Source organism: Lepidothrix coronata, unplaced genomic scaffold (genome assembly GCF_001604755.1).
Source record: "Lepidothrix coronata isolate B3197 unplaced genomic scaffold, Lepidothrix_coronata-1.0 Scaffold102, whole genome shotgun sequence".
Lineage (NCBI taxonomy): Eukaryota > Metazoa > Chordata > Aves > Passeriformes > Pipridae > Lepidothrix > Lepidothrix coronata.
Genome location: NW_016690282.1, coordinates 173,225 through 197,375, shown reverse-complemented (window position 1 = coordinate 197,375; position 24,151 = coordinate 173,225). Strand labels below are relative to the sequence as shown.

Below are 24,151 nucleotides of genomic sequence, written 5' to 3'. Positions count from 1 at the left end.
CTCGCCCCGCCGGGGGCCCGGCGGGCACCGACACTGCGCCGGCCGGGGGTGAGTGAGCGAGCGGGGGGCGGCGGCGCAGGGGGCGGCGGCGGGGGCAGCGCACACCCCCCGCCCCGCGGCGGAGGGCGCTCAGGGCAGCGGCGGCGAGACCCCCATCGGTCCGTTCCACCCCCCCCCCCCGCCGCTGCTGCCGCCACCTGCAAGTTGCGCCTCGGCCCGGGGGTGCGGCGTCATCCCTTGCGAGCGCTGCTGGAGAGGCTTCCCCCGCCGAGCCCCCACCTTCCCGCTCCTTATTTATTTATATTAGTGCTATTTTTTTATTTCTCTTTCCCCCTCCCCACGCCCCCCCTATAATCCCGGCATCCCCTGCTAGGGAGCATCGGCTGTGGGGAGGAGGGAGGTGATGCTGCCAGCCCCCTGCCCGCCGCGGAGGGCTCGCCGAGGGTGGAGGCACCATCCCTCCGGCCGGGGCACTGCAGCGAAGGCCCATCTGCTGCCCGGGCTCGACTTGCGAGGAGGGCACGGGCTGGGGATGCGTGCCAAGCCTGCAGCAAGCGAGAAGGAGTAACAGGAGTGCGTGCGTGGGAGGGAAAACATCCATACAAATATATGTGTATCATCATCACCATACTTCCCCTCTGCCCTGCTCTGTCTCCATGTCAGATGGCTATAGTTCCCCCACTGGGGGCTGGCTGCAAAGGGTTGTGGGCACCCAAGTTCTCCACGCTGATGCAGGGCTCTCGTGTTGTCTGCGGGCTGGAAATAGCTGTATGTCCTGCTGGAGTGACACAAGCTGGTGTAGCTCAGTCCTTGTGAGAGTTTTGCACCTTGGGTGAGTGTGACAAGGTTGATGGGGAGCACAGCATCTGCTGCAGCTCTAGACTTCCTCAGACAGCTCAGCAAGGGAGAGAGTGTGGTGCGGGATGGAGTGCCTCAGCCCATGGTTTTCCTGTGGGGATTTCCACAGACTGTGTTTCTGTGAGCCGTGCCTGGGTCGTGCGGGAACCGTGCCTGTTTCCCAGAACTGAAGCTGTGGTCTTGCACCTTTCCCTTCCACCCTAGGGCAGAGCTTGAGTCAGGAGCTAGCCTGCCCTGTCTCCTGCACAGCGTGGGTGCTGAGCACCTCCCTTCCCATAGAATGGCCCTCCAGTTAACTCCAAATCCCTCCCCTTGAGTGGGAAGTTCAAGCCCGTGAAAACACTTGGTGGCACCACTGCTAACAAATATGACTTGAGTCACCAGGAACCCCCAGCCTCTCTGCAAACTGAATTTCAAATTCCTGCCTACTGCTTATGTATGTCTCACGGTAGCAAGGTTCAAATCAGCAGGAACTTTTCGCATCCCTTCCCCAAAGGGTGTCTCTTGTGCCCTGTGGATCCTACATGCAGAAGTGGTGTTGAGTCCAGCTGGAGCCTGTGATTTTTGGAAGCACTTGCAAGTTCCTGTTGCTGCAGCCTGGTTGCTGTCAGCTCCTCAAGGGAAGAGCTGAAATAAAGCGGGACACTCAGAGAGCGGAGAGCCATCTCAGAGGGGAGGGAAAACTATGGGTGTTCCCACCTTGCAGCTAACTTTCAGTTTCCAAAGCCCCCCTAAACAGAGCTGTACCACCTGTGCTTGTGATTCAGCCTCAGTGGTAGTGCTAGGAATGTGTCTTCCAAGCTGGAGTGGGAGAAGAGCAGTCCTTTGAGCTGTTCCTGGGGAGCCTCTAGCCTCCCTGTACCATTATAAAACAAGCACTGAATGAAAGCTATTGCATACTGTGGAAAAGAAATGAAGCTGTGACTCTCTTCTACTGCATGTCATAAAAGTCCCTTGAAGATTTATAGCTCCTCTGTGCCCTCAGGTAATTTTGCAGAAGTGGTAAAAAATCCACTGCAAGGTATAACATTCCCTCCCTGTGAGGAGTCTGCTGTACCTGTGTAGCTTGTTTATTAATGCCCTGGATATGGAAATTATATCCTTAGGAGAGGGGAGGGGTTCTGGCTAGCTGCAGGTGTGTTTTCTTGCCCAGTTTCTAATTTGGTGGCCCAGCCGCTGTCTTTTGGTTAGCATACCTTTGGCTGTACATGCTGCTGAGGCTCATCTCCATCACATGGGCCCAGAAAGTGAGAGACTGTTTCCAAACTGGGTTCAGGGGCTGAGCTGCCACCTGCCTCCCTCCCTCCCTGCAAGCGCAGGTAAGGTTGCGGAAAGAGAGACTTGCCTGTGTGGCACACAGAGGTTGCCTTAGCAAGGAGGTCAAGAAGAGGGGTGGAAAATAGTGTGTGTATTTGCATGGATGTTGGCTTTGGTGGATGCTCACAACTGTAAACTTATCTGGAGTACTTGTGCCCAACATGAGATGGGGATAGCTGGTCTGGAGGGTTGCTGGGACTGTGCTGTGATCACAGAGCCTGTTTAACCTCTGCCGGCTGCATGGCAGGCACAGATACGCTCGGTGTACTTGCCTGAGGAGCATACCTATGGTGTTTGTGTGCTCGTGTATGTGCCTTATGTTTACCTTTCTCCTCCTCCTCCCACGTGCAACTGGTTAAGTGCAGTGTGACACTGTGGCCTGCCAGCTTGGTGTAACACGCTTATTGCATGTTTTTAAGGGATGGTTGTGTGACAAACGTGGGTGGCTGTTTGCTGGGTGCACTTACCATGGAACACCTTCACTCTTGCAGAGTTTATGCCTGCAGTAAGTGTGGAGCATATAAGCAATCTTGGACATGGCAGTTGTTCAGGACAGTGCACGTAGATGTTGTGCACGCTCAGTGTGTGAAGGGCACCTTAGGACGGACAAGTTTCTTTCTCTGTCCCTCCCTTGCTTTGACCTGTCATCAACGAGAGAGAAACTCAGTCTCATGGCAGGGTTTATAGCTGAGTTTTCAGCTTGGTGTGCCTGAGCTTGAGAGTAGCATCTTTAAGGTACATCTGCTATCGTAAATTCACACACACACACACGGCCCCTGCATCAGATCATAACAGTGGAGGAAGGAAATGGGGGAATTTGATAACTGAATGATAGGGCAAGCTGGTCCAACATTCATTCCTAAAGGCTGATTAGGTTTTAGGTGGGGTTAGTTGCTCTAAAATGAGCCCTTTGTACATTGTTGGAATCTGTGACCCAATCAGTGGGATGTAGCTGGAGGAGGTGGTGCTAATGAACACTGGTACAGCTGACAGTAACTCTGGCAGAGAGGAAGGCGGAGGGTGTACTGACTGGCACAAGAGATGTCTTCATGTCTTTAGGTCAGTGAAAGGTGCCTCAAGGGGCTGGTTCATGTTATCAGCCCTGACTATAGAAGCAGAAGAGTGTGGGTAGTTGTCCCCACCTGTTTTTCCCTACTGTCACCCATCAGTTCTGCACAAAAGGTCAGGCTGCATTGTACTTGGCACAAAATGCCATCACGTCATCAGGACACTACAATGAAGCATTACAGTGGAATCTGAAATTTGGGGAAGGTGGGTGCGTGGAACAGTGCAATGCAAGGGGACGGGGGGGTGTGTCTGAGGAATGCCTGCTGTTCCCCACCTCGGATGTTCTTGGAAAGGCAGTGATATATCTGCAGTGCACGTGTGGACTGTGCTGTTGGGTCAGTGATGCAGGCTGGCCTTGAGGAACTGTGACAGAGCTGCATGGAGAGACCAAGCCCAGAATTGTGGGCAGCTCTGGGTCAGGTTTGGGGTGCTTTGGTAGTCAGAGGAGTGGGTTGCAAGGTCAGGGCTGTGCAGGTTGGGGCTGTGCCACTGTAGCAGTGCTGTGTGAGATGCCAGGACCAACTGCTTGTCCCAGGGGCCGGGGCAGAGTTGCAGTTACACTGCTAGTGAATTCCCCCTTCTCCTGGGGGATGCGAAGAGAGATGCCATTTGCTGGAGCAGTGGTGTAGGATGCAGAAGAGCACTCCATGCCTGCATTTGTGTGAAATGAACTCTGAAGGAAAGGCAGAAACATGATTTCTTTACCTTCTTTTTCTGACTTCTTTGCATTCCTTGCAGTGCAGACCCTTTACTTCCCCCAAGCTCTTCCTGAAGCACAACAGGTACCTCCTGCTCTTCAAACCTCTGAACACCTGTAGCAGGGTGGGTGTATTTTTGTGCTCAGAAACTTGCCTGGTAGAGGGGATAGGTGAAAGTGAGTGCGGCACTGCACTTTGAGCTTTCATCAGGCAGGCTGGGGGAAGAAGCAGCATGAAGGGAACTGCCTTACAAACAGCAAGGGCTTGTTCTAGAGCTGTGACTTAGGAAGTGTTTATTCCCTGCTTTAGGAGACCAAAAGTTACATGAGCTGCTTGCTGTGGGGTCCTTGGTTTCTCACACTGAGATAACACTCCCCCCCGGATGAATAGGCAGCTGGATGAGCTCAGTTAAGGTTCCCTGTTTCCCCAGCCAGGGAAGTGCCCAGGTCTATGTCTAAACAGGCTTTTTCAAAAGGTTGGCCATGGCTGTGGGATATGACCGAACAGAGCTCTGCCAGCAGTCTTTTTCAGCCCATAATGCACAAGCTGTAAGCAGCAGGAGAGGTGAGGAGAGGTGAATGTGGCTGACCAGAGGAAGAAAGGCAGCGGGGGCATTTCCTCTTTCTGAGGATCATCTGTGTCTCATGTTTTATGACAGGGTTTTTCTCCAAGAACCTCGAAGCAACCCATTAAGCTGCTTTTAATTAGGCAAGCCCTTGGAGTAGAAAAGTTTCTCATATTTCCCATGCAGGGAAACTGAGGCATGGAGCAAGGCTGTGCCTTGCCCAGTGGTAAACGCAAGGGCTCGTCAGGAGAGCAGCAACTGGGGTGCAATGCTTCCCCAACTTGCTTTGCTGTTACCCGTCTTGGAAACCCTGGAGAACAGCTAGGTGTGTGTGCTGAGCTAGGGGTTACCGATAACTTTCAAGTCACTGCTTAGATCCTGCAGCCCTTTTTGCCATAGATATCACCTCCTCCTTGATCTGCTACCTAATCCATAATCCCAGTTCCCTGCTGTCTATCCCTTGGAGCATCGTTTTCCCCTCTGTATGTAAATCCATACAGTTTGGGCTAGGGCTAGTGAGCAGAATCAAAGTCCATGATCTCTTTAAGCTTTGGGGTAATTTTTATCTTAGGTTGTTGCTGCATGTGTCTTGCATGATAGCAAAGCTGCAGATTTCAGGCATACCTGAAAGACTAATGCAAATCAGACCTGCTGCATAGCGGCTTCGCAACTGTGAAACCTGTGATCTAAGCACAGGTATCTGCTGTGCTGACTTTATCTGTGTTAGGATCCCCTGTTTTGGCATGCAGATAGTGGAACTGAGCAGAAAGGAGAGAGACAGCATGGGAAAGAGACATGAAAGGGAGTCTCTCTCCTAGATGCTGAGCCCTTTAAGAAAGAAGGGGAAGGTAAGCTAGAGCCCTGAGATTTTAAGCTGGTTGTGCTGAAGCTGAAGAGAGGGCTACAGTAGTGCTTTTAGTTCCTCTTTCCTCTGGCACAAATGCCTCTAGCTGGATAGCAGGGGAAAAAGAGGAGGATGGAGGTCTGTGCAGACTGAGCATGTTGGGCACGGACAGATCTTGGAGGCTGCAGCAGCCAGGAAAGGTAGGGTTTTGGAAGAAAACCTGTGTAAGGGCTGAGAGTGGATTGTGCTTGCTGTGTGAGGAAGTCGCGTTTTTGTGGAATTTGTAGTGTGAGGGCTGGCTCTGAGGCAGAGCAAAGGGCAGGGCAAACAAGGAGAGCGGTGCCCTGGAGTGATCAGCGTGAGCTGCCCGCTGTTGCTTAATGACTCCATTTCCAAGGCAAACCTCAGTAGCCCTGATGTTCAGGGAGGCAATATCTCCCGAAAGCAGAGGAGTGGGGCAGAAAAACAGACTGTGATTCTCTCTCTTTTCAGCTCAGCCTTCCCCATACATTGTGCTAGCAAAACTGTTCCTTCTTTACTGCCTCCAGGACTGCCCCAGCAGTCCTGTCCTCCCCACCTTGCTCTGCGAGTGCTGGCCAGCTAACCCAATTGGTGGAGGCAAGACCAACCGAGCAGCCTTGCTCAAAAGGGACATAATTTTCTGCATTTTCTCCTAGGGCCGTGTGAGGCCTCTGGAGAAGAAGTGGATTAAAGGAATTGCTGTTTTCCCATCAGCCCTGTGTCCCCAAATACCTCCTGTCGTGCTGTTGTTCCGTGCGGGCCTGGCTGTGAGCAAGTGGCCATTGTGCTCTCGGATATTGGCACAGAGCCTCTGTGGCCTCAGAATCCCCATCTAGCAGCAACTTTTGGAGGAAAGGGTTGACCACACCTGCATTCAGCTTGGCCAGGGGGACGATGGGATTGCTTTTGCATAATTTAGCAGTCTCTTGAATTATTTATAGTGCAGTTGTGCTCTGGAACAGAGTCTTCTCGCTTCCCGTGAGCGCCTGGGGGGGCAGGGAAAGGGAGTTCGTCAGGCATCCAGAGTCTATCACTTAGCGATGAGGAAGTGCTGTGGGTTTCCTTTCTGCCGTGTTTCTTCGCATGTGCCTCTGTGCAGCTGAACTGCCCTGAAAATCCCGTTCTGGTTTCTGCATCACTCAGGTGTGTGATACTGCTGAGCATCTTCATGGCTTGGGACTGCGAGATGTTCCTGAGTTCAGAGCCTTGTCTTTCCAGCAAGACTGTTGAGCTGGAGACAATGAATCTTGTGCTTGGATTTAGTCCCTCACTCAATTACTGTACTGTTCTGTGGATCTGGGGCAGGGATCTTCAGGACTGTTCTCTGAAATATTCAGATGCTTGAAAGCATTTTTTTTCTTTTGAAGGCCCATCTTGTCTTGCCAAAGTGTTTTTTAGATTTGGTATGCCATGGTCCGTTGAACTTTACAAGAGATCATCAGGACCTGAGCATTTGATAGATCAGGTGGTTGAGCAGCAAACTGTGCAGCTGCAATTCCCATCACTTCTCAGTGATTAAACCCTGAAGAGAAACTGATTGAGGACAAAGGGAGACTGGGGCAGTTTGTTAAGGCTCTTGCAGCAGCAGAGCATCATGGAGATGAGCTGGGTGGGCTGACCACCCACCCCAGCTATGTATGAGCTTAATGCTCTTTGTCCCTCTGCCTCACTCTGGCAGGTTGCTGTACCATTCAGATGGGCTGTCCCACTCTTGCCCTGCTTGTCCTGTTGATTTCAACATGACCACAGCTCCCCTACCCGCACTGCACATCTTTCTTGTTCGTTACTGATTTTCATGGTGTGCTTACACATCAGTTTTGTCTTTCTCCTTTCCTTCCTTTTTGACCTGTCTGTGGCAGCTGACTTCTCAGAAACACAGTTCAATATAAATGTTTGTGTTACTGAAGACCTGAAAGGGGAGGAAAAGGGCTGAGGGTGGAGAAGGAAAGAAACTTGGCCTGTAATCAAGTGATTGTGGCAGTAAACTGCTCTGTCTGCTGTACAGTTGAGCAGAAATACTCAGCTTCCCTGTTTTTAACTGCACAGTGTGTTTGTGGCTTCTGCATTTGGGGAAGAGCTGGCCAGGCAAACACTAGTTGTTCCCTGGACAAGCTGCCCCGTCCTGGTTCTCAGTTTCTGCAGCATGAAACAAAGCCCATTCTTTCATCGAATGTTTTACCTCTTGTCAGGGACATTGGCAATTGGCTAAATGCAAAATTTCTCCTCATCCTTCTCAAGAAATAAGGCAATCTAAGGGAAGAATGTGAAGACAAATGGTCCCCAAATCTATGTAATATCCGGGATGCCATGTGATTTCACTGATGAAGACTAGCTTTCTCCCTCTTTTCCCTTAGACCTGCTCCCAGTCCTTTCCGATTGATTTAATCTGGAGATCGAGGTACTGCTTTGCTTAATGAAAGGGAATGTTTGTGCAGAAGTAGTAAACATATTGTTGAGACCCAGGCTTGCTGCACTGTCTGTAAACAAGATCCAGTCGTCTGTGGGAGGCAGAAGAGAGATTTATGTGACCCTGAGTTAAGTGCATTAGGAGGCTTTTGATTTCATTCTGGGAAACTGCCCCTTTCCGTGGTACCATATGCCTGTTACCGGCATAGAGCCGTTACTGCAGAATTGATTTGTGTGGATTTAATCCGAGGGGCTGTGATGCTGCAGTCAGAAGGATAGCATAAGCAGGGGGTTGCCTCTGCAAGCCAGAGCCTGAGGTGCTCTGCAGAGCCCCTGAGCTCATGCCCTTTGTCCACCCCAGAGGTGGGAGTCTGGGCTGACTTACTCCTGCCCCAGGGCAAGATATTGAAGAGCTCTCTGCCTATCAGCACTTTCTTTACCAAAATAATAACAAAATGAAGTGGCAGCGGGGGATCCAGGCAGCACTGTGTTGAGGTCTTGCCTAAGTCTTGAAAGAGGAAATGAAGAACAAAGGCAGAAGAGACAAATAAATAAGGGTCTGTTCATGGTCCAAAAAAAATTCCCATGGGTTTGTGTAACATTCTCGGGAAGATGTGACACTCCCTGGGCTGGAGTTAGTTTTTGAGAAATGAAAGGAAAGGGGGGAAAAAGGCGAGAGAATTGAGTAGGGGGGGTTGGGGAAGGGGAGGAGAGAAGGAGGGAGAGACACCCTGGAGAAGCCTCTCAGCATGGCGTCAGGTTTCTCTGGCTGTTCCTGGTGAAGAGGGGTTAATGCTCTTTGCATGGGATTGGCTGGTCACCAGACATTCAGAGAAGAGGGGGATTGGGGGCTGCCAAGTGGGACCCCTGTGGCCTGAAAGAAGGGGAGGAGGGGAAGGAAGAGGCTGAGAATGCTCTTCCAAACAGTCATAGATCAGCTACTGTGGGAAAGTGAGCACACTGCCAAACCCCAAGTAGTTGGTGATGGATGGGGGAGGAAAGAGGGTGGGGATGGAGGGCCAGCTCTTCTCCATGGCCACTAGGATCTTGCTGCTATTCGATGGCCTCTCTTTATTTATTGTCTTCTAAGGTTTCGATCTGTCTTGGAGAGCTTTTATCCTGGGGATGCACAAACAACTACCACCCACTTCAAAAATAGCTGAAGGCAACGTGGTTTCTGCCTGCGTGGGTCTGTGCACTTTACCCATCACCATGGCATCATGTGCTTCTTGCCTTCTTCCTCCTTCAGCTGCCTTGCTCTGGGCCCACAGGGCACCTGCCTCACCTTCCTCTGGTCTGTTCAACTCTCATCTCCCTGTTGCTTGGGCTGTTACACAGTCCCCAGGGACTCTCCTGCTTTCTTTTGCACAGGGTTTATGTGACATTCCCTGGCCTGTCTGCCACACGGTCTTCATCCATGAACCCTCAGCTCTGAGCATAATCTGGACTGTTCACCTTGGAGCTATTGTCAGGATTTGTGACTTGTACTCCACTTGCTTGGCATGCGTGGAGTGCCTGCCAGAATCTGCATTGAAAGCAGTTACCTGCTGCTGGTTCTTCTCCAGTTCCCTTCTTGAGATGTGCTCCTTCCCTGATGCTGCTGGGAGGAATTAGTGAGCTCATGGTGTTTGAATGGGGGCCTTGTTGGAGATCTAGTTAGATGAACAGTGTCTAAAGTTCTGTAATTTTGACTGTCTGAGGATGTATTTACTTGATACCACGGTTTTTATGAGAAGCAAACTGGTGAAATAATTTAGAAAGTTTATGCTGGTCAGCTGCTTCTTCCCATGCCTAGGCGTTTTCTTGAAGTTTATTTTTAACCCAGTTAGATCTGCTGCTGATTTGGCTGTAAAAAGCAGACTTCCATATGATTGACAACTTGAATTCATATAACTGACAACTGAGGGATGGGTGAGCTGTGAAGGTGGTGAGTGAGGGGAAGAGAACCTCTGAAAAAACATCCTGTGTTGCCGCATGCCTCGCTTGTGGTCTCTGAAAGCATGATTTTCTTTTATCCTGGGACAACCTGTCTTTGTCCTGTCCATCTCTGCAAGGCACAAAGACTAGCTGGGAGGTCTCGCATACTTCTTTGATTACCCCATGGCCTGTCTGAGGACATAAGTTGCTTTTGTGTGCAGTTCTGTCCCTTTTTTCTTTCCTTTTCTTCATGATGGAGTATTCCTCCCTTGTAAGATACCACAATTAATAAGCAAAAAAATCTAGCCAACTTGGTTTTGCGCTGCTGTGACCGCTGTGCTCTGGAAGCAGGGAGCAGCAGCAATACTGCGTTTGGCTGGGAGAGGGGCCTCACATCCTTGGTGCCTGTGTGCACTACTGAGTGCAATCAGCAAAGCCTCAGCTCACCCTCTGATGTCCTGAGAGACCCAACCATGGAGCCAAGTGGTGATGCAATCTCCAGGGCCATCACAGCAGACTTTGTGGAACCAGATGTTTTGAGGAGGCAGTAAGCAGGGTTGAGGAAGAGTCCTTCCAGGATATCAAGCATAAGTGAAGGAGAGAGGTGCTGCTTCTTCTTTAGCAGAAAGAGCACTTAGACTAGTGGTGCTAAGAAATGAAAACTGGCTGCTGAGAGTATATGAAGGATTAGTGTGCAGAGGCATCTCTGAAGCCATGAAAATTCCTATGGTGAGACTGGATTTAGCTGGAGAGAGGGGATTAGCTACAAGGGAGCCCAGTACAGCTGAAGGATACTGAGAAGAATATTTGACAGATTCCAGTGGAGTTGGAAATCCAGCTTAGTTTTCCTTAGTATGCAGTACTGCACCCTTGTGATGTCCAAGTACTTCTTGGATAAAATTAAATTGGTGTCTCGTAGGCCATTACTGGATTTCACTAGTGTTTTCTAGTCTTCTCTGAGAAGATCTTCTTTTAAACTGGGGGTTGGAGAATTATATAATTATGCTGCTATTAGTTTTATGGTAGCTACGGTAAGAACAATCTGTTCGAGTGGAGGGTTTTATAATGGACTCTGAAGGTGTTTGGATGCTGGTCTATTCTGCTGATTTCTGGAAGATCAGTCTTGAGCCAAAGTCTTGTCAGTAAAGACCACTTTATCTCCAGGTCCTGTGTGTTCTGTGGAGAGGGTTAAGAGCTGCTTTGTCCCACAGCGTGCAGCTGCCTTGCTGAGACTGGAGATGTGGCATCTAAAATAACCAAATAACTAAATATCAGGACAAGACACTTGAGAGAACAGTTGAAACAATGAAAGCCCATGGAAAGTGTGGAGTCCAAAGGTACTGTGCTTCTAGAGTTGAAGAGGTGAGCAGCCACAGACTGGAGGTTTTGTGTTGCATCCATCTTAGTTTTTGTACGCAGCAGATGGTAGCAGCTGGTGTGGAGCACTTGGGTTTCCTAGAAGAATGTGTAGAAGAGACAACTGATTTGTTTGTTTTTTGACCATAGATGTTGCTGGTCCGTTGAGACCTAGCAAGGTCTTGTGGTTGACTTTTACATAATGTGTCTGCCTTCCCTGGGAAGGGGAAGGCAATGCCTTTGTTTGCACTGTGTTATCAGCCTTCCCTGGCCAACCTCACCTTAGTCTTGTGTAGATGCACCCTTTAGCTCTCTTTTTTTTTTTTTTTTCTTCTTCAGTCGAGTTTTCTTCCTGGCTTGATGAGACCTACTAATGGTGTGTGGATGGCAGCTCTGGGAATTATGGTGGCACCCTGTTGAGTGGTCATCTTATATCTCCGCTCACCTCCCTGTGGAAATGGAGGGAAGGTGCTCACTACAGAGCCTCACTCTGCCTTAGTTGCTAAGTAAGGTCAGGCTGTGTTGGATGGCTTGCTCCAGCTGTTTGGGCTGTCAGCAAGTCAGTGGCACCTTGTGGTCAGTTATCTCAAAGCTGCAAAGGAAATACAGAGCACGAGGTATTGGTGTTTTGCATTAGTGCTGTGGGCAGCAGCTCTTGGTGAAGGTCACGGGAGAATGTTGTATCCCGTCCTTGAAACGTGAAGGGAAGCTGATATGGACCTGCTCACATTCAAACCACCTTGTGCTGTGACTCTGCCAGAACTTCTTGCTAACGTCCTCATAGCTTGCTGTCCCTGAAAACACCATGGCATCCTTCACATGAGAGAAGTGCTGAGCCCTAGCTACCTTCTGGTACATCTTGCTCCTCTACACTTTTTCTGCTGTCCGGCTTTGTATGATAATCTTCTCTTCCTACCATTAAGCAAAGCACAGTCCTGCTGTCCCTGAGCTTGCTTTGGTCATAGACAAATACAAGTTTTATAGTTTCTCCTTCAGTGAGTGTTTGCAGAACAAAAGTAACTTGATATTTTAAGAGCATTTAGAGTACTGTGGCTCTGATGCCTGTTGAGATTTCTGTTCCCTGGGGATGGCAGATAGTGCTTCAGAAATGCAGAGCCTATCCCATTTGTCTCTAGCTGGAGAGAGCTGGGCCCTTGCTATGGAGGATGGAAGTCATACTGGATTTTAATCTGCCATGTGAAAGCAATTCACATTTGTGAATTGAGAGCTTTGTGTTGAAGTGTCTGAGTGATGGGCAAATATGTTACTGCATGGGTGTTATGGGATAACTTTAGGCTGAGGAGATGAGCGTTTTGGTATTGGGGAAAACCAGAAGCTTCTGCTCTGATTTGTTCTCCACAGGAGCTGTGGAGAAGTCTAAGGAGTCTTGCATTCCATGCCCTAATGAGATGGAGTGTGGCATAGCATGCATCCAGCAGCTTGTTAGTGGCCTCTTGCCAGTGTTCTCCAGAAGAGAGCATTAGGACTGGTGAACTGCCAGTACTTACCGGTGCATATCTTTCTCTCTGGCTTCCTGAAAAATAAGTATATGATTTCAGGATGGTATAAATCAACCGTTCACTTGATATAATGGCAAAGTAAAATGCTAACAGGTGCCTGGAGATAACTCATGTGCGTACGACCTCTAGCTTTCCTCCTTCTCTGAAAGCCCTTCACCTGCATGGTAGACACAGAACTTTAAACACGGAAATATCAAAGGGATCCCTTACAAAAAGAAGCTTTCAGCTTGTCTTGCCAGAACTGAGTGTTGCTGAAGCAGTTTGTGTTTCTTAAAGAAAGAGCTTTGTCTTAATAGAGCTGACTGTCCATACTCCTGGCTTTTTCTTCTACTTGAACATTAAAGCTTTTCTTATACTGCTGTTTTTAACCTGACAGCAACTTGATCACTCTCCTGGAGATCAAGTTGACTTTTTTTTCCCTCTCCTCACTCAAAATTGTCTTGCTGTTTTCTGTGTTCCTGGTAACTGATGGCTGCTTTGTGTTAGAGCAGCTGGGCTCCTTTATGACAAACTGAGATGTCTCTCTGACTGGTACCTCCTTTCTCATTTCCACCACATGTAAATGTTTTGGTGAGGGGGGGTAATAACAGTTTCTCTGCTGGCCTTTGTCTCCGACTAGCTACCACTCAGACACATCTTTCATTGCAGGGCTGATCAGAGGATATGGGAAGAGATACGTGACTGATGTTATTTAGTTTCTTGACTCACGTAAGGGTGCGCGAGTGTTCTCCACTCCCTGGCAGAGGAATCTCTGGCATGTGAGAATGAAGGTGGTTCCCAGGGATGAGATTTTGAAGAGGACACACCTTGCTTCTTTGCTTCCCCCCCTTTTAGGAGAGGATAGGAAATATGTTCATGCTCCCACTCGAGCAGTGGAAATGGCCTCCTGGGACATGTCAGCGGTGGAACAGCAGAGGGTACTGCAGGGTCAGCTTGCTTTGGCAGAGCTGCAGGGGCTGTGCACACCAGCCTGGCTCTCCCAGGCACAGGCGGCAATAGCGGGGGAGGCAGCGCAGCTGTGCCCAGGGCTCATTGTGCCACTGGGTGAAGAGCTGCAGAGCCGTGTGCTGAGCCTGACAGATACTGCAAATGTCAAGTGAGGAAAATATGCTTTGCCTCCTAAAACCGTGTGTCCTGCTATGTTGACACGGTGCACTACATCTCAGAAAATGGAGCAGTTTGTTGAATGTCAAGAGTTATGGCTTTTTGTCTGGGAGTTTACTGTGGCACGCAGAGCATTACAGCCATCTGAGAAAATGATGTGCCTTATGCAATTCCTTCAGCGCCTACCCTCAGTCCTGGGCTGGCCCAGAGGAAGCTGGCTGCCCTGCATTTGTGCGTCCTGTAGGAACTGGAGCAAAACCAGCGTTACCTGGCAGCAATTGGGATTACCATATTGGAGCAGGTCAGCCATTTATCTTGCCTAGGTTTCAGCTACCTGATGTCTGGAAGTAGTGCCTTGGAGAAGGCACAGGACACCTGACTGGAGAAAGCTGTACTCATTTACCAGTGGCGGACACTTTCTCCTGACAGCCAGTCACGGCTAATTTAGTATTTTTGGCTTCTAGTGCCCTTCTCTTCCTCACACTTCAACACACAGAGCAAAAGCTGGTGACATGCAAGGGAAAGGCACTGAATACTCCTCTATCTTCCAAGTGATCTTGCTGCTTCTGTGAGACATTAGTAGAGACTTCAGGAAAAAAAAAAATCCTGGACATGAGATGCTCTTGGGGTTTTCTGCAGCCCCTTATTTTTCTCCCATGAAGCTTGACAGCAAGCCCCAAGATGATTCTTTATGGCTTTTGACTGGAGAATATCCAGCTTCATGGCTGGATCACCACAAAGGTGTGACCTCCCACCAGGTGGGCCATGACCAGGTGTGTGAGGTCAGGCTGTGGAGCTGTGTTGGGTGGGTGCAGGTGAGGCTCTGCCCTGGTGCAGCCCCCTGAGGAGAGCCACCATTTCCTCCCTACCCACCTGTCTGACAAGATGGTCTCCTGGGGGTGCACAGAGCCGGCACCCTGCCCTGCCACTGACCTGTGCTGTGTTGAAGTATATCAAACCCAGTACTAAACATTAAACAATAGAATTAAGCTGTCTCTTTTTTCCTTGTTTATTTTTCTTTTCATTTTTAACTCTCCCATGGCCTTGCTGTAACTTTACCACCAGCTTCAGGCTTGCAGTCCTTCTGTCAGAACTTGAGGTGGGACTCCTTGCCCTGCCACCCAAGTGCCGGGGACAATGTCAGTGGATGGTTGCTCTCACTAAAAACACGACTGCAAAGTGTCCAGAAATGCTTGTCGCTGAGCTGTGAGGTACAACTGTGGACAACCCCTCTACCAAAGTCTCTGTCAGAGCCATCTGTGGAGAGCCAGATGCCTTCCTTTGGGTGGTTCCTGTTTGTCTAAATGCTTTATGGCTTTTCATGTTAGTATTAAATTCCCCTCAGGTTAATCAGTAAACATGCTCTGTGTCTTATTTAATACCCTCTGAAGCGATGGGAGCAGGCTGGGTGCTTCTTCCCTCTGTTCCCACAACCTGCCCATGTGTCAGCCTTGAGGAGCCCTCGGGCAGGGGAGCAGCCTGTGGGGCTGGGGGTGTGGGGCAGCTCCCCTGTGGCTCCCAGAAGCAGGGACTACCTCCTATGAAGGCATTGCTGGCACCATTATGTGCCATGTGGAAGCTTTATAGGTGTGGTGCCTCTCGGGAACTTTGGCCCTAGAAAGGGAGACTGCTGGGGGCAGAGAGCCACCATAGGGAGGAGCATGTTGTGGAGGGAGCAAAGTGGTACATGTTGTGTGCATGGGGATCTCCGCCTCTGCCTGTCACTGCATGGAGGGTTTCCTGCTCCAGTGAGCAAAGGACAGCCTGTGGATTGGGAAGGGCTCTTGGATGATCTCGCCATGCCTAGCTTCGCCCCAGCTTTCCTTTCCCTAAACAGCATATGGTGAGCACCTTTTCTCCTTTTTCCTTGGTGGAGCATTGTGTGAGATTAGATTTTTTTAATCTTATTTTTTTTTATTTTTGTCCTTTTTCTGGATTGTAGTCTTCAATCACTTCTCTGCCTGACAGCAGCTCTGCGTTCCTTGCCTGGGCTGGAGGTGGGGAGGTAGTGTAAGGAAGGATGAAGGCAATATTTTGTGGCGTTTGGAGGGAAGGATTCTGCACTGCTGGCTTCTTCCTGGCCTGACACAAATCCATCATGATGGTACAGCAGTACCAGCAAAGACAGTGAGGTGTTTATTTTAGTCACCTTGAATCCAGATGCAAAAAACCCTCAGCATTTGGTGCACAGAAAATGAAAGGCAAAGGGCAACATTTGGAGATATAGAGGACTTGAGAAGGACGGTAGAAGAGTTAATGTGAGAGGATCTTAAACTTTCATTTTTGTTTTCCAATTCCCCATGTGAACTTGGGTAGCATTTCCTAGGAACAAGGGTGGGTTTTTAGGGCGTGTGTTGAGCAAACACTGAGAAAATCTGGGGAGCGTAGGCTGCCTCTGGCAGTCTGACTTAATGGTCACGGTCCTTTAGAACTGCCTCTCTTATACTGGTCATGTTTCAACCATGCCCCCCCCCCACACACACACACACTCTCACCCTTCCTCCTCTCTCTCCATTTTCCCCCAACCCTCTGGTGATGCACAGTCTGAGGAGGTCTATGTTCATTTTGTATCTGTCATTGAATAGGGGGCAAATCTGCCAAGTGCAGTGAGTTCACTGGATCATGAATTCCTGTTACTCTGCATTTCCTGTCTTTCTACCCCATTGCCAGTGCCTTTCTTGTCTCAGTGGATTTATGAGACTGTGACTGATCTAGCAGAGGTTCATCTTGGTGTAATATAGCTGAGGCAAAAGACCCACTGAAGATGGCAGGGGGTGGGGGGAGTAGTTCCTGGATTCAAGTATCTGAAGATGCATGCTGAATTTGGACCAGCTTTCTGCCATCCCCAACCTGTTTTTCTAACGATGGTAAACTTTTTGCACTTCAATAACTATTGAATGTGACTTTCCTTTTCATGGCTCTTCCACAGGATGAAGATGAGACGCCATAAGCTCTTTCTGACTCTCTGCATGGCTGGTCTCTGCCTCATCTCCTTCTTGCACTTCCTCAAGGCCCTTTCCTATGTCACCTTCCCCAGGGAGCTGGCTTCGCTTAGTCCCAATCTCGTCTCCAGCTTCTTCTGGAACAATGCCCCTGTCACACCTCAGGTCAGCCCTGAGCCAGGGGGTGCAGAGTTCCTCCGCACACCCTTGTACTCTCACTCCCCCTTGCTCCAGCCCCTCCCTCCCAGCAGAGCCAGCGAAGAGCTGCACAAAGTTGAGTTCGTGCTGCCAGAAGACACAACAGAATACTTTGTCCGTACCAAAGCTGGTGGCATTTGCTTTAAACCAGGCACCAAGGTGTTGGAGAAACCACCCGTGGGAGGTCGGCTGGAGGAGCGAGCGGATGGCGCGGCCTCGGGGCGGCCGGTTCGCAAGCCACTGAGCACCAGCGGAGCCAAGCGGCGCAAGTGGGTGGAGTGTGTGTGCTTGCCCGGCTGGCACGGCCCCAGCTGCGGCGTCCCCACTGTGGTCCAGTACTCCAACCTGCCCACCAAGGACCGCCTCGTGCCTCGGGAGATCCCCCGGCGGGTCATCAACGCTATCAACGTCAACCACGAGTTTGACCTGCTGGACGTCCGCTTCCACGAGCTGGGTGACGTGGTGGATGCTTTCGTGGTGTGTGAGTCAAACTTCACAGCCTATGGAGAGCCACGGCCCCTCAAGTTCCGCGAGATGCTCCTCAACGGCTCCTTTGACTACATCCGCCACAAGGTGCTCTATGTCTTTCTGGACCACTTTCCCCCCGGCGGCCGCCAGGACGGCTGGATTGCTGACGACTACCTACGTACCTTTCTCACCCGGGATGGCGTCTCTCGCCTCCACAACCTGCGCCCGGATGATGTCTTCATCATTGATGATGCTGATGAGATCCCGGCCCGTGATGGCGTGCTCTTCCTCAAGCTCTATGACGGCTGGACAGAGCCCTTCGCCTTTCACATGCGCAAGTCACTCTATGGCTTCTTCTGGAAGCAGCCAGGCACCTTGGAGGTGGTCTCAGGCTGCACCATGGGGATGCTCCAGGCTGTCTATGCTACTGACGGGATACGATTGCGACGCCGTGAGTACTACACCATGCCTGGTTTTCGGCAGTATGAGAACAGCACAGGACATATCCTGGTGCAGTGGTCGCTGGGCAGCCCCCTCCACTTTGCTGGCTGGCACTGCTCCTGGTGTTTCACCCCTGAGGGGATCTACTTCAAACTGGTGTCAGCCCAGAATGGGGACTTCCCCCGCTGGGGTGACTATGAGGATAAACGAGACCTCAATTATATCCGGGAGCTGATCCGGACTGGTGGCTGGTTTGATGGTACTACGCAGGAGTATCCCCCTGCTGACCCCAAGGAGCAGATGTACGCTCCCAAGTACCTGCTGAAGAACTACCAGCGGTTCCGCTACTTGTTGGAGAACCCCTACCAAAAAGCAGAGGGTGCTGGGTGAGGCCACGAAGCTCAGGCTCATGTGGGAATTCAGAACTTCACAATAAAGGGAAAGAGTCAGGTGTTTTCGTCTGTTCCTTTTCTTTCTTTTGTTTCCTTTGTTTATAGGCAGGGTGTGCCATTTCTCTGGGGTCTCTGCCCTCCCTCCCTCCTTCTTCTTTTTCCCTTCATCCCAGGGTGATGCCTGGGAACCTGAATTCCTCAGTCACATGGGCAGGAGGAGGAGAGATATTGGGGACCTACTCTGATAGTAGCATAAAGACTTTATTGCATCCTCCAAACCTCTCCTGCTGCCTGGAGAGAATCTCTGCAGCCAGCTGGCAGATTTTCCTCCGGGAGAGGCTGGGAGGGTACCGTGGGGAGAGTGGGCAACTGTTCCCATCCACCCTCATCCTTCATGGATTGGAGCAAGCACAGATGCAAGCCTGGGCTATTCAGTGAGCGTGTGAGTCAGCAGACACAAACTGATGCAAGTGGCCATGTCTGATGTGTGTCACTAGCATTTTTTGGATGAGTGAATGTGCAGAAACATCTCAGAATGCTTTTTCTTTTTGTTTTGTTGTATACCTCTATATTCAGAGAGTATTTTGGGGAAGGGAAATCCTTTGCTTCTAAGGTGTCCTCCCCAAAATGCATCCCCCTCTACAGGTTTAATGCATCTGGGCTGTATGTTGCCCCAGCGCTCTACCAATCCCGGAGCAGGCAGATGGGAAGCAGAGGAGAAAGCCGGCTTTTGTTGTTTGCTTTTTTCCACTCATTTTCTGCCCCTGCCCCCATGACACTGCACTGGCTTGTCCCACAGAAGCCGAAGTGTTTTCCCCTGCAGTATGTGCTTCAGTTGGGGCTGGGATAAGCTGCAGGGCACTCAACCAGATGGTGAGAGTGTGTGTTTGCAAGTGCATGGTTTCCTATGTGCATGAGTGCTAACATGCATGGGTTTGATGTGCACGTGGGCGTTTGTTACCAGTACTGGGGGGGAAGGGGGCATAGTTGGGCTTGGCTGTGTGTGCTTTCAGGAAATAGTGGGATCCAGAAGCTGCAAACTCAGTCTTGGCATGGATGACTTCTTGAGGAAGTCATACAAGAGGACCAGGGATAGCATTGGCTCTGCATAGCAGTACTGTACATGTCGGACTGTTGCATACCTCTCTGGCTGCCTCTGCAATCCCACAGGCAGTGCCTGCTGCAGAGTTGCTGCTTACACGTGCTGGCTATTCCTTCTTACCATGGGGTAGTAAAAGGGAGAAGATGAAGGGTAAACTTCTGAGTTTGTTGTGGGGGAAACAGAGCTGGTCAAGGCACAGGATCCATCTGTCTGCTCTTAGGGCGTGAGTGAGCTCATGAAGAAACAGGCCATGGGCAGATTCTCATGGGGCCAAAAGACTGTTTTGGGACTACCATGCAATCCAGAGAGTGTGTGCAGCCCACATCTCCAGCCTGGACCATGCAGAGGGGAGGGGATCTAGGAGGACGCTAGTTGCAGCTCTCTGGGCTGGTGTCTGCTCAGTTTGCCAGGGATGGGTAGTGAGGATCTGGCCTGTTGTATTGGATTGATTCAGTTCATTGAAGAGGCAGATTCATGTCTCCACCCTTCCTTAGCAGATGGCTTGACAGGGTGCCCAGACCCTGGGCCGTAGCAGGTAGAGGGTGAAAAACATTATGAACTTGCTCTCTTAGCCTTGCAGTGGAAAGACTGACTCATGTTCCAAGCAGAGATCATATGGAAGAGGAGAAAGAGGAAAACGCTGGCATAAAGAAGTGGCCCTTTTGGCCAGCTGTTCTAAAGCAGGGGGGTTTCCTTTGCCCTTAACTCCACCAGGGCTCTGCGTTCTTGTGTTGTCCAGCATGTGCCACCCTTGTGCTTCATTCCTATCCATGACTCTCTTTTTCCCTCCTAATCCCTCTCTAGAGAAGGGAAAAATGTCAGCAAAAGTAACTTGGTTGCCTAATAAGGCTGAGACTGGAACAGAGTAAAGATGAACGTCTTTTTCTGATCAAATTGAGATGCAGTTCATCTTAGCTCCTTTCATGTCTTGTGTGCCATAATGCCTGCTTATAAGAACTGAAGGAACCTCTTTTCTTGTTATTGGGGGGTTTTTTGTCTTTTTAAATCACTGTTCTCACTTTTGTTGTGTCTTCCCCTCAGGCAGAAAGCCCCCTTGGGAACTGGGTGGAGTGAGAAGCTTTGCTAGGCAGAATGCTCTTCTCCCACAATGAAGTTGTGGCTCTTCTAAGTCCAGACTTGTTGATGCAGCAGGAGGGACTCTTGTCATAGTCACGGGGTCCTGGTGCCAAGCAACTGTGTGGAGGTCTTGGGTGCAGAAAGATTGTAGAGAAATGGGGACCCAGCTGAGAAAGAAGGAGCCTGCGTTGAGCAAGATGAAAGCTGTACCACTGAGGCTGTAGCACAAGGGGAATGTGCTTTCCCTGGGGACAGCAGGAGGAGAGCAGGTGTGTTAGCTCATAGGATTCAGCAGCTGAAAAGTATAGCAGGAAGAAGCTATTTCTCATTTTTACTCATAGGAGGGAGCCTGAGATCTGCTCTTGGACCTTTGGCATTGCCTTGTCTTAGTGATTGCAACACAAGGCCAATGCCAGGCTTTGCTGGAGACAGAAGAGAAAGACAAGTCAGTCTTTGCATGGGTGCTTTAGCATCACTGGAGCCCTGTGAAGCAGGGGCTGAAGTGCCTGTGTGCTGAGACTGCACCTCATTATCTTCCACAGTGGGAGCAGCTTCTCGTCTAATACCAGTCCTTCTCATGCATGGCCGTCCTCAGGGATTTTTAGTGCACTGCAAATCATGTTTTCAGTGTTGAGGTATGGCCTTTGTCTCTTGGGAGTTTCAGATAAGTCTACAGCTGCAGTATCTGCAACTCCTATTCCTGAAGTACAGCCTGTTGTCTTCTCCATTATTTGCTCCATCATTCTCCTCTTCCTCTGATTTGTCTTTCCCTTTTGCCCCCTTAGGCTGGAGGAGAAGGTCCTACTGGAATAGCAATGCTCAGGTTCTTCTGTAGGACTCTGGCCCTGTCTGCCTTCTGGACTTACTCACTTCCTTACTCTAAGGAAATTAAATTTAAACCAGACTTCTGTTGTGGTGGAAGGAAGGGGCTTTACAGATGCAATGCATTCTTTTTTGTTTCTCTTTCTCAAGAATTGTTTAAACATTTTTTTGATATAAGGCCAAACTAGTCAATGTTTCTGTCTAATTTGTCTGGCTAGCCCTGTGTTTATTATCCTTAGGGAGCTAGAATGCTTGTCATTAAAAATCTTCCTTTTTGTCCCTGGAGGAACAGACACCAGCAAGCTGACTTTTGCACAGTAATTTTCCAAGGCAGTGGCTTGCCCTCTGTTCAGCCTTGCCTGTACTGCTGTGCTAGGACCTCTGCAACCAGTGCATGGAGGGGACAGCCACCCCCCAGACAACCACCACAGGAGGGAACCCAAAAGCATGTGGGTGTATGAGGCGGGAGAAAGGTGAAGCAAGAGGCAGGTTTCTGTTAGATCTTTGTTTCCCAGTGCTGAACTGTGAGTATTGAGACTCCTTCATCTTATCTGAACCAGGTACTGAGGCTTGAGAAGGACCAATAACCCTGTCCTGCCTCTGGGCTGGATAAAACTACCAGAGCCTGACGTCTATGGGTTGTTGCAGCCATAAACAGTGAAACCTGCTGTCTCTCTGGGAGCAAACTCTCTGGTGGAAGGAGGGAATGCATCGCCAGCCTTTCCTGCAGCCCTCTTCAGCCTTGTGCTTTTTCTTTCCCTAGATGTTTCTACCTTCAAATTGGTGCAAAGGAAGGCCAGGTAGTAGGTGAAGTAGTGAGTGGCACACCCGAGCCTTGCATTTCTTTCTGCCTGCCTATCTTCTGTTGTCTGTCTTAGTGCTTCCCACCTGAAAAAGGAATTGTGTGCCCATGCATGGCTTTAGTCGGAGAACCCATCTTCCTCCTCTGCCCTGAGTGAAGGGAAGGACCTGCAGCAGTTGAGTTTGCTAAAGCAGGGGGAGTAGGGCAGGTTAGACATCTTTGCCCCTTTGTGTGTAATGCCATGCCCAAGTGACAGACAGAAAAGAAAGGGTGATTTTGTGCCTGTGTGGTTGGTATGAAGGATGACACGCTCAAGCCCACTCTTGCTGTTGCTTTCTCTGATCCCTGTATCCTGCTAAGGTGTTTGCTGTTGTGCTGCTCAGGCCAGCCTGTTCTTCGTGTCTCTGTGACAGGTAAACAAGGAAACTTTGTGTCCTCCAGGTAACGTGAGTTGTGATGGAGGGAGGGTATTCATTCCCCTCCGCTCACCTTGGTGTGTCCTTGTGGGCTGTTAGTGTCTCTTCCCCTCTTCAGTATCCCCCAGGCTCTCTCCCTGTCTCCCAGCTCCTGCCAGCAATCTCCATGGCTGCTATGCCTCTGCACTGTGAAGACACGTGTCCAGGGTCACTCCTGGTGCGATTAGTGAACACTGGTGGTGAAGAGGAAGGGATGACTAGTCCTGGCTTCATTGGTCTCTAACCTTGGCGAGAAAGGAGGGAAAGGAGTGGGAAAATGGATCCTGTATCCCTCCATTAGTGTTCTCCCTACCCTCCCCAAACCCCTCCTTTCTGGTATCTGAGACATTGGACAAACTCACGTTATGGAAAGAGAAGGAAGAGAAGGGGAGCTGGAGAGTAAGGGGGTAATAGGAGGGGCTCAGATCCAATACCAAGAAAGAAGAGCCGTTTCTAATGCAATACACTGTAATTTTAAAGCTTTGGGGACTATATACATTGGATTAAGAAGGGATCTGAAATGCTCTGAGACTCTAAGAATTTGAACCACTGGTTTTTCCTTCCTGTGAGGATAATGATGCAGTATCGTCCTGGAGGTGGTCTAGCAGCACTTCTGAGCCTGAGATCGACCTGGACCTACTGGTGGTGTTGCCCCGGAGTGGCTCCAGAACACCCTGCTTTGGAAAAAGAATGTGTGGACTTGCCAAAAAAACAAAAAGAAAAGAAAAAATAAGAGCATCTGCAAATCTCCTTTCCACTCTGTAATTTATAAACAGCAAGTAATAATGAACTTTTTGTAAGGATAAATCAAATGTACATTCTGAAATCATTTTCTCTGTAAATGGTTGGATTTCATTTCACCCTTAAAGGGATGCTTAAAAGGAGGAGATAATAATAAAAATAAAAAAATTTACAAAGTATGAAAGGATGTGTGTGACACCTTTTATTTCTGATTGCCTCATGGAGGGATTGTTGGAAAATGGAGTGAGGGAGCCTCCCAATCTTAGTGGAACACTGTTCCCAAGAAGGGAGATTAAGGGGGAGCCCAGCTGGTTTGGGGACTGATTGCTGATTTTGTGGGCCTAGGTCAGACCTAATCTTCTGCATGTTAAGTGAATATAAACATGTAAAGGCATAAGAGTGGGGAACAATAGCTGCTAAGTGGCTCTCAGAAGAGCTGCTCATGAAATGGTATTTTGACACCATCTTTGCTCCCTTGGATACCTCCCTTTTTCTAAGTAAAGCACTGGAAATCCTGAAGCCCCAAATTAAACCTCCCCATTGCAGAAATACCTCTCTGGCACATGACCTCCTTGTTTTAGTTTATTTTTAAACCTGTCTAACATAGTTTTGGCTGTTCCCATTACTTGGTATCAAAGCCTGATCCTGCTCTGAATCCTTCTAAACATCCAGCCTCTAAAGTGCCTTTGGTAAAGGCCTTTTGTAAGCTCATGTGCCATCTACTGCCATTTCATTTCTTACCTTTTAAGTGTCTTAGACTTCAGGTTCTAAGATAGTGACTGTAAACATCATAGGTTAGTTTCTTCATAAACATTAGCTCCAGTGCATTCCCCTCTTCTTTCTGCCTTCCATGTCAGCCTAATGTTTCAATTCTCCTCTTGTGGAAGGGTCTCTTACCAAACTAGTGGCTTGTGTTGAGCATTGCTGAAAGGGCCTGAAATAAACATGCCACCCAAAATTAACAAAATTTTCTATTAAGAATTTTTAGCATTCACAGCAATGACTGTATTTTTGTGCCTGAACAGGGAATAATCTAA

At 49.5% G+C, this 24,151-nt stretch overlaps 1 protein-coding gene across 3 annotated transcripts; it reads left to right on the top strand.

Moving 5' to 3' along the window:
- On the top strand, positions 1-23,301 carry MGAT3 (mannosyl (beta-1,4-)-glycoprotein beta-1,4-N-acetylglucosaminyltransferase). Of its 3 annotated transcripts, none has more exons than XM_017823457.1 (2): positions 1-48; positions 16,604-23,301. In XM_017823457.1, the coding sequence occupies exon 2, from the start codon at positions 16,605-16,607 to the stop codon at positions 18,111-18,113; it is 1,509 nt and encodes a 502-aa protein (XP_017678946.1). In that variant the 5' UTR covers positions 1-48; position 16,604; the 3' UTR covers positions 18,114-23,301. The 3 variants fall into 3 exon arrangements, with proteins under 3 accessions (XP_017678946.1, XP_017678947.1, XP_017678945.1); XM_017823458.1 differs by lacking the exon at positions 1-48 and adding an exon at positions 5,466-5,550; XM_017823456.1 differs by lacking the exon at positions 1-48 and adding an exon at positions 15,369-15,517.
- Positions 23,302-24,151: the final 850 nt, after the last annotated feature.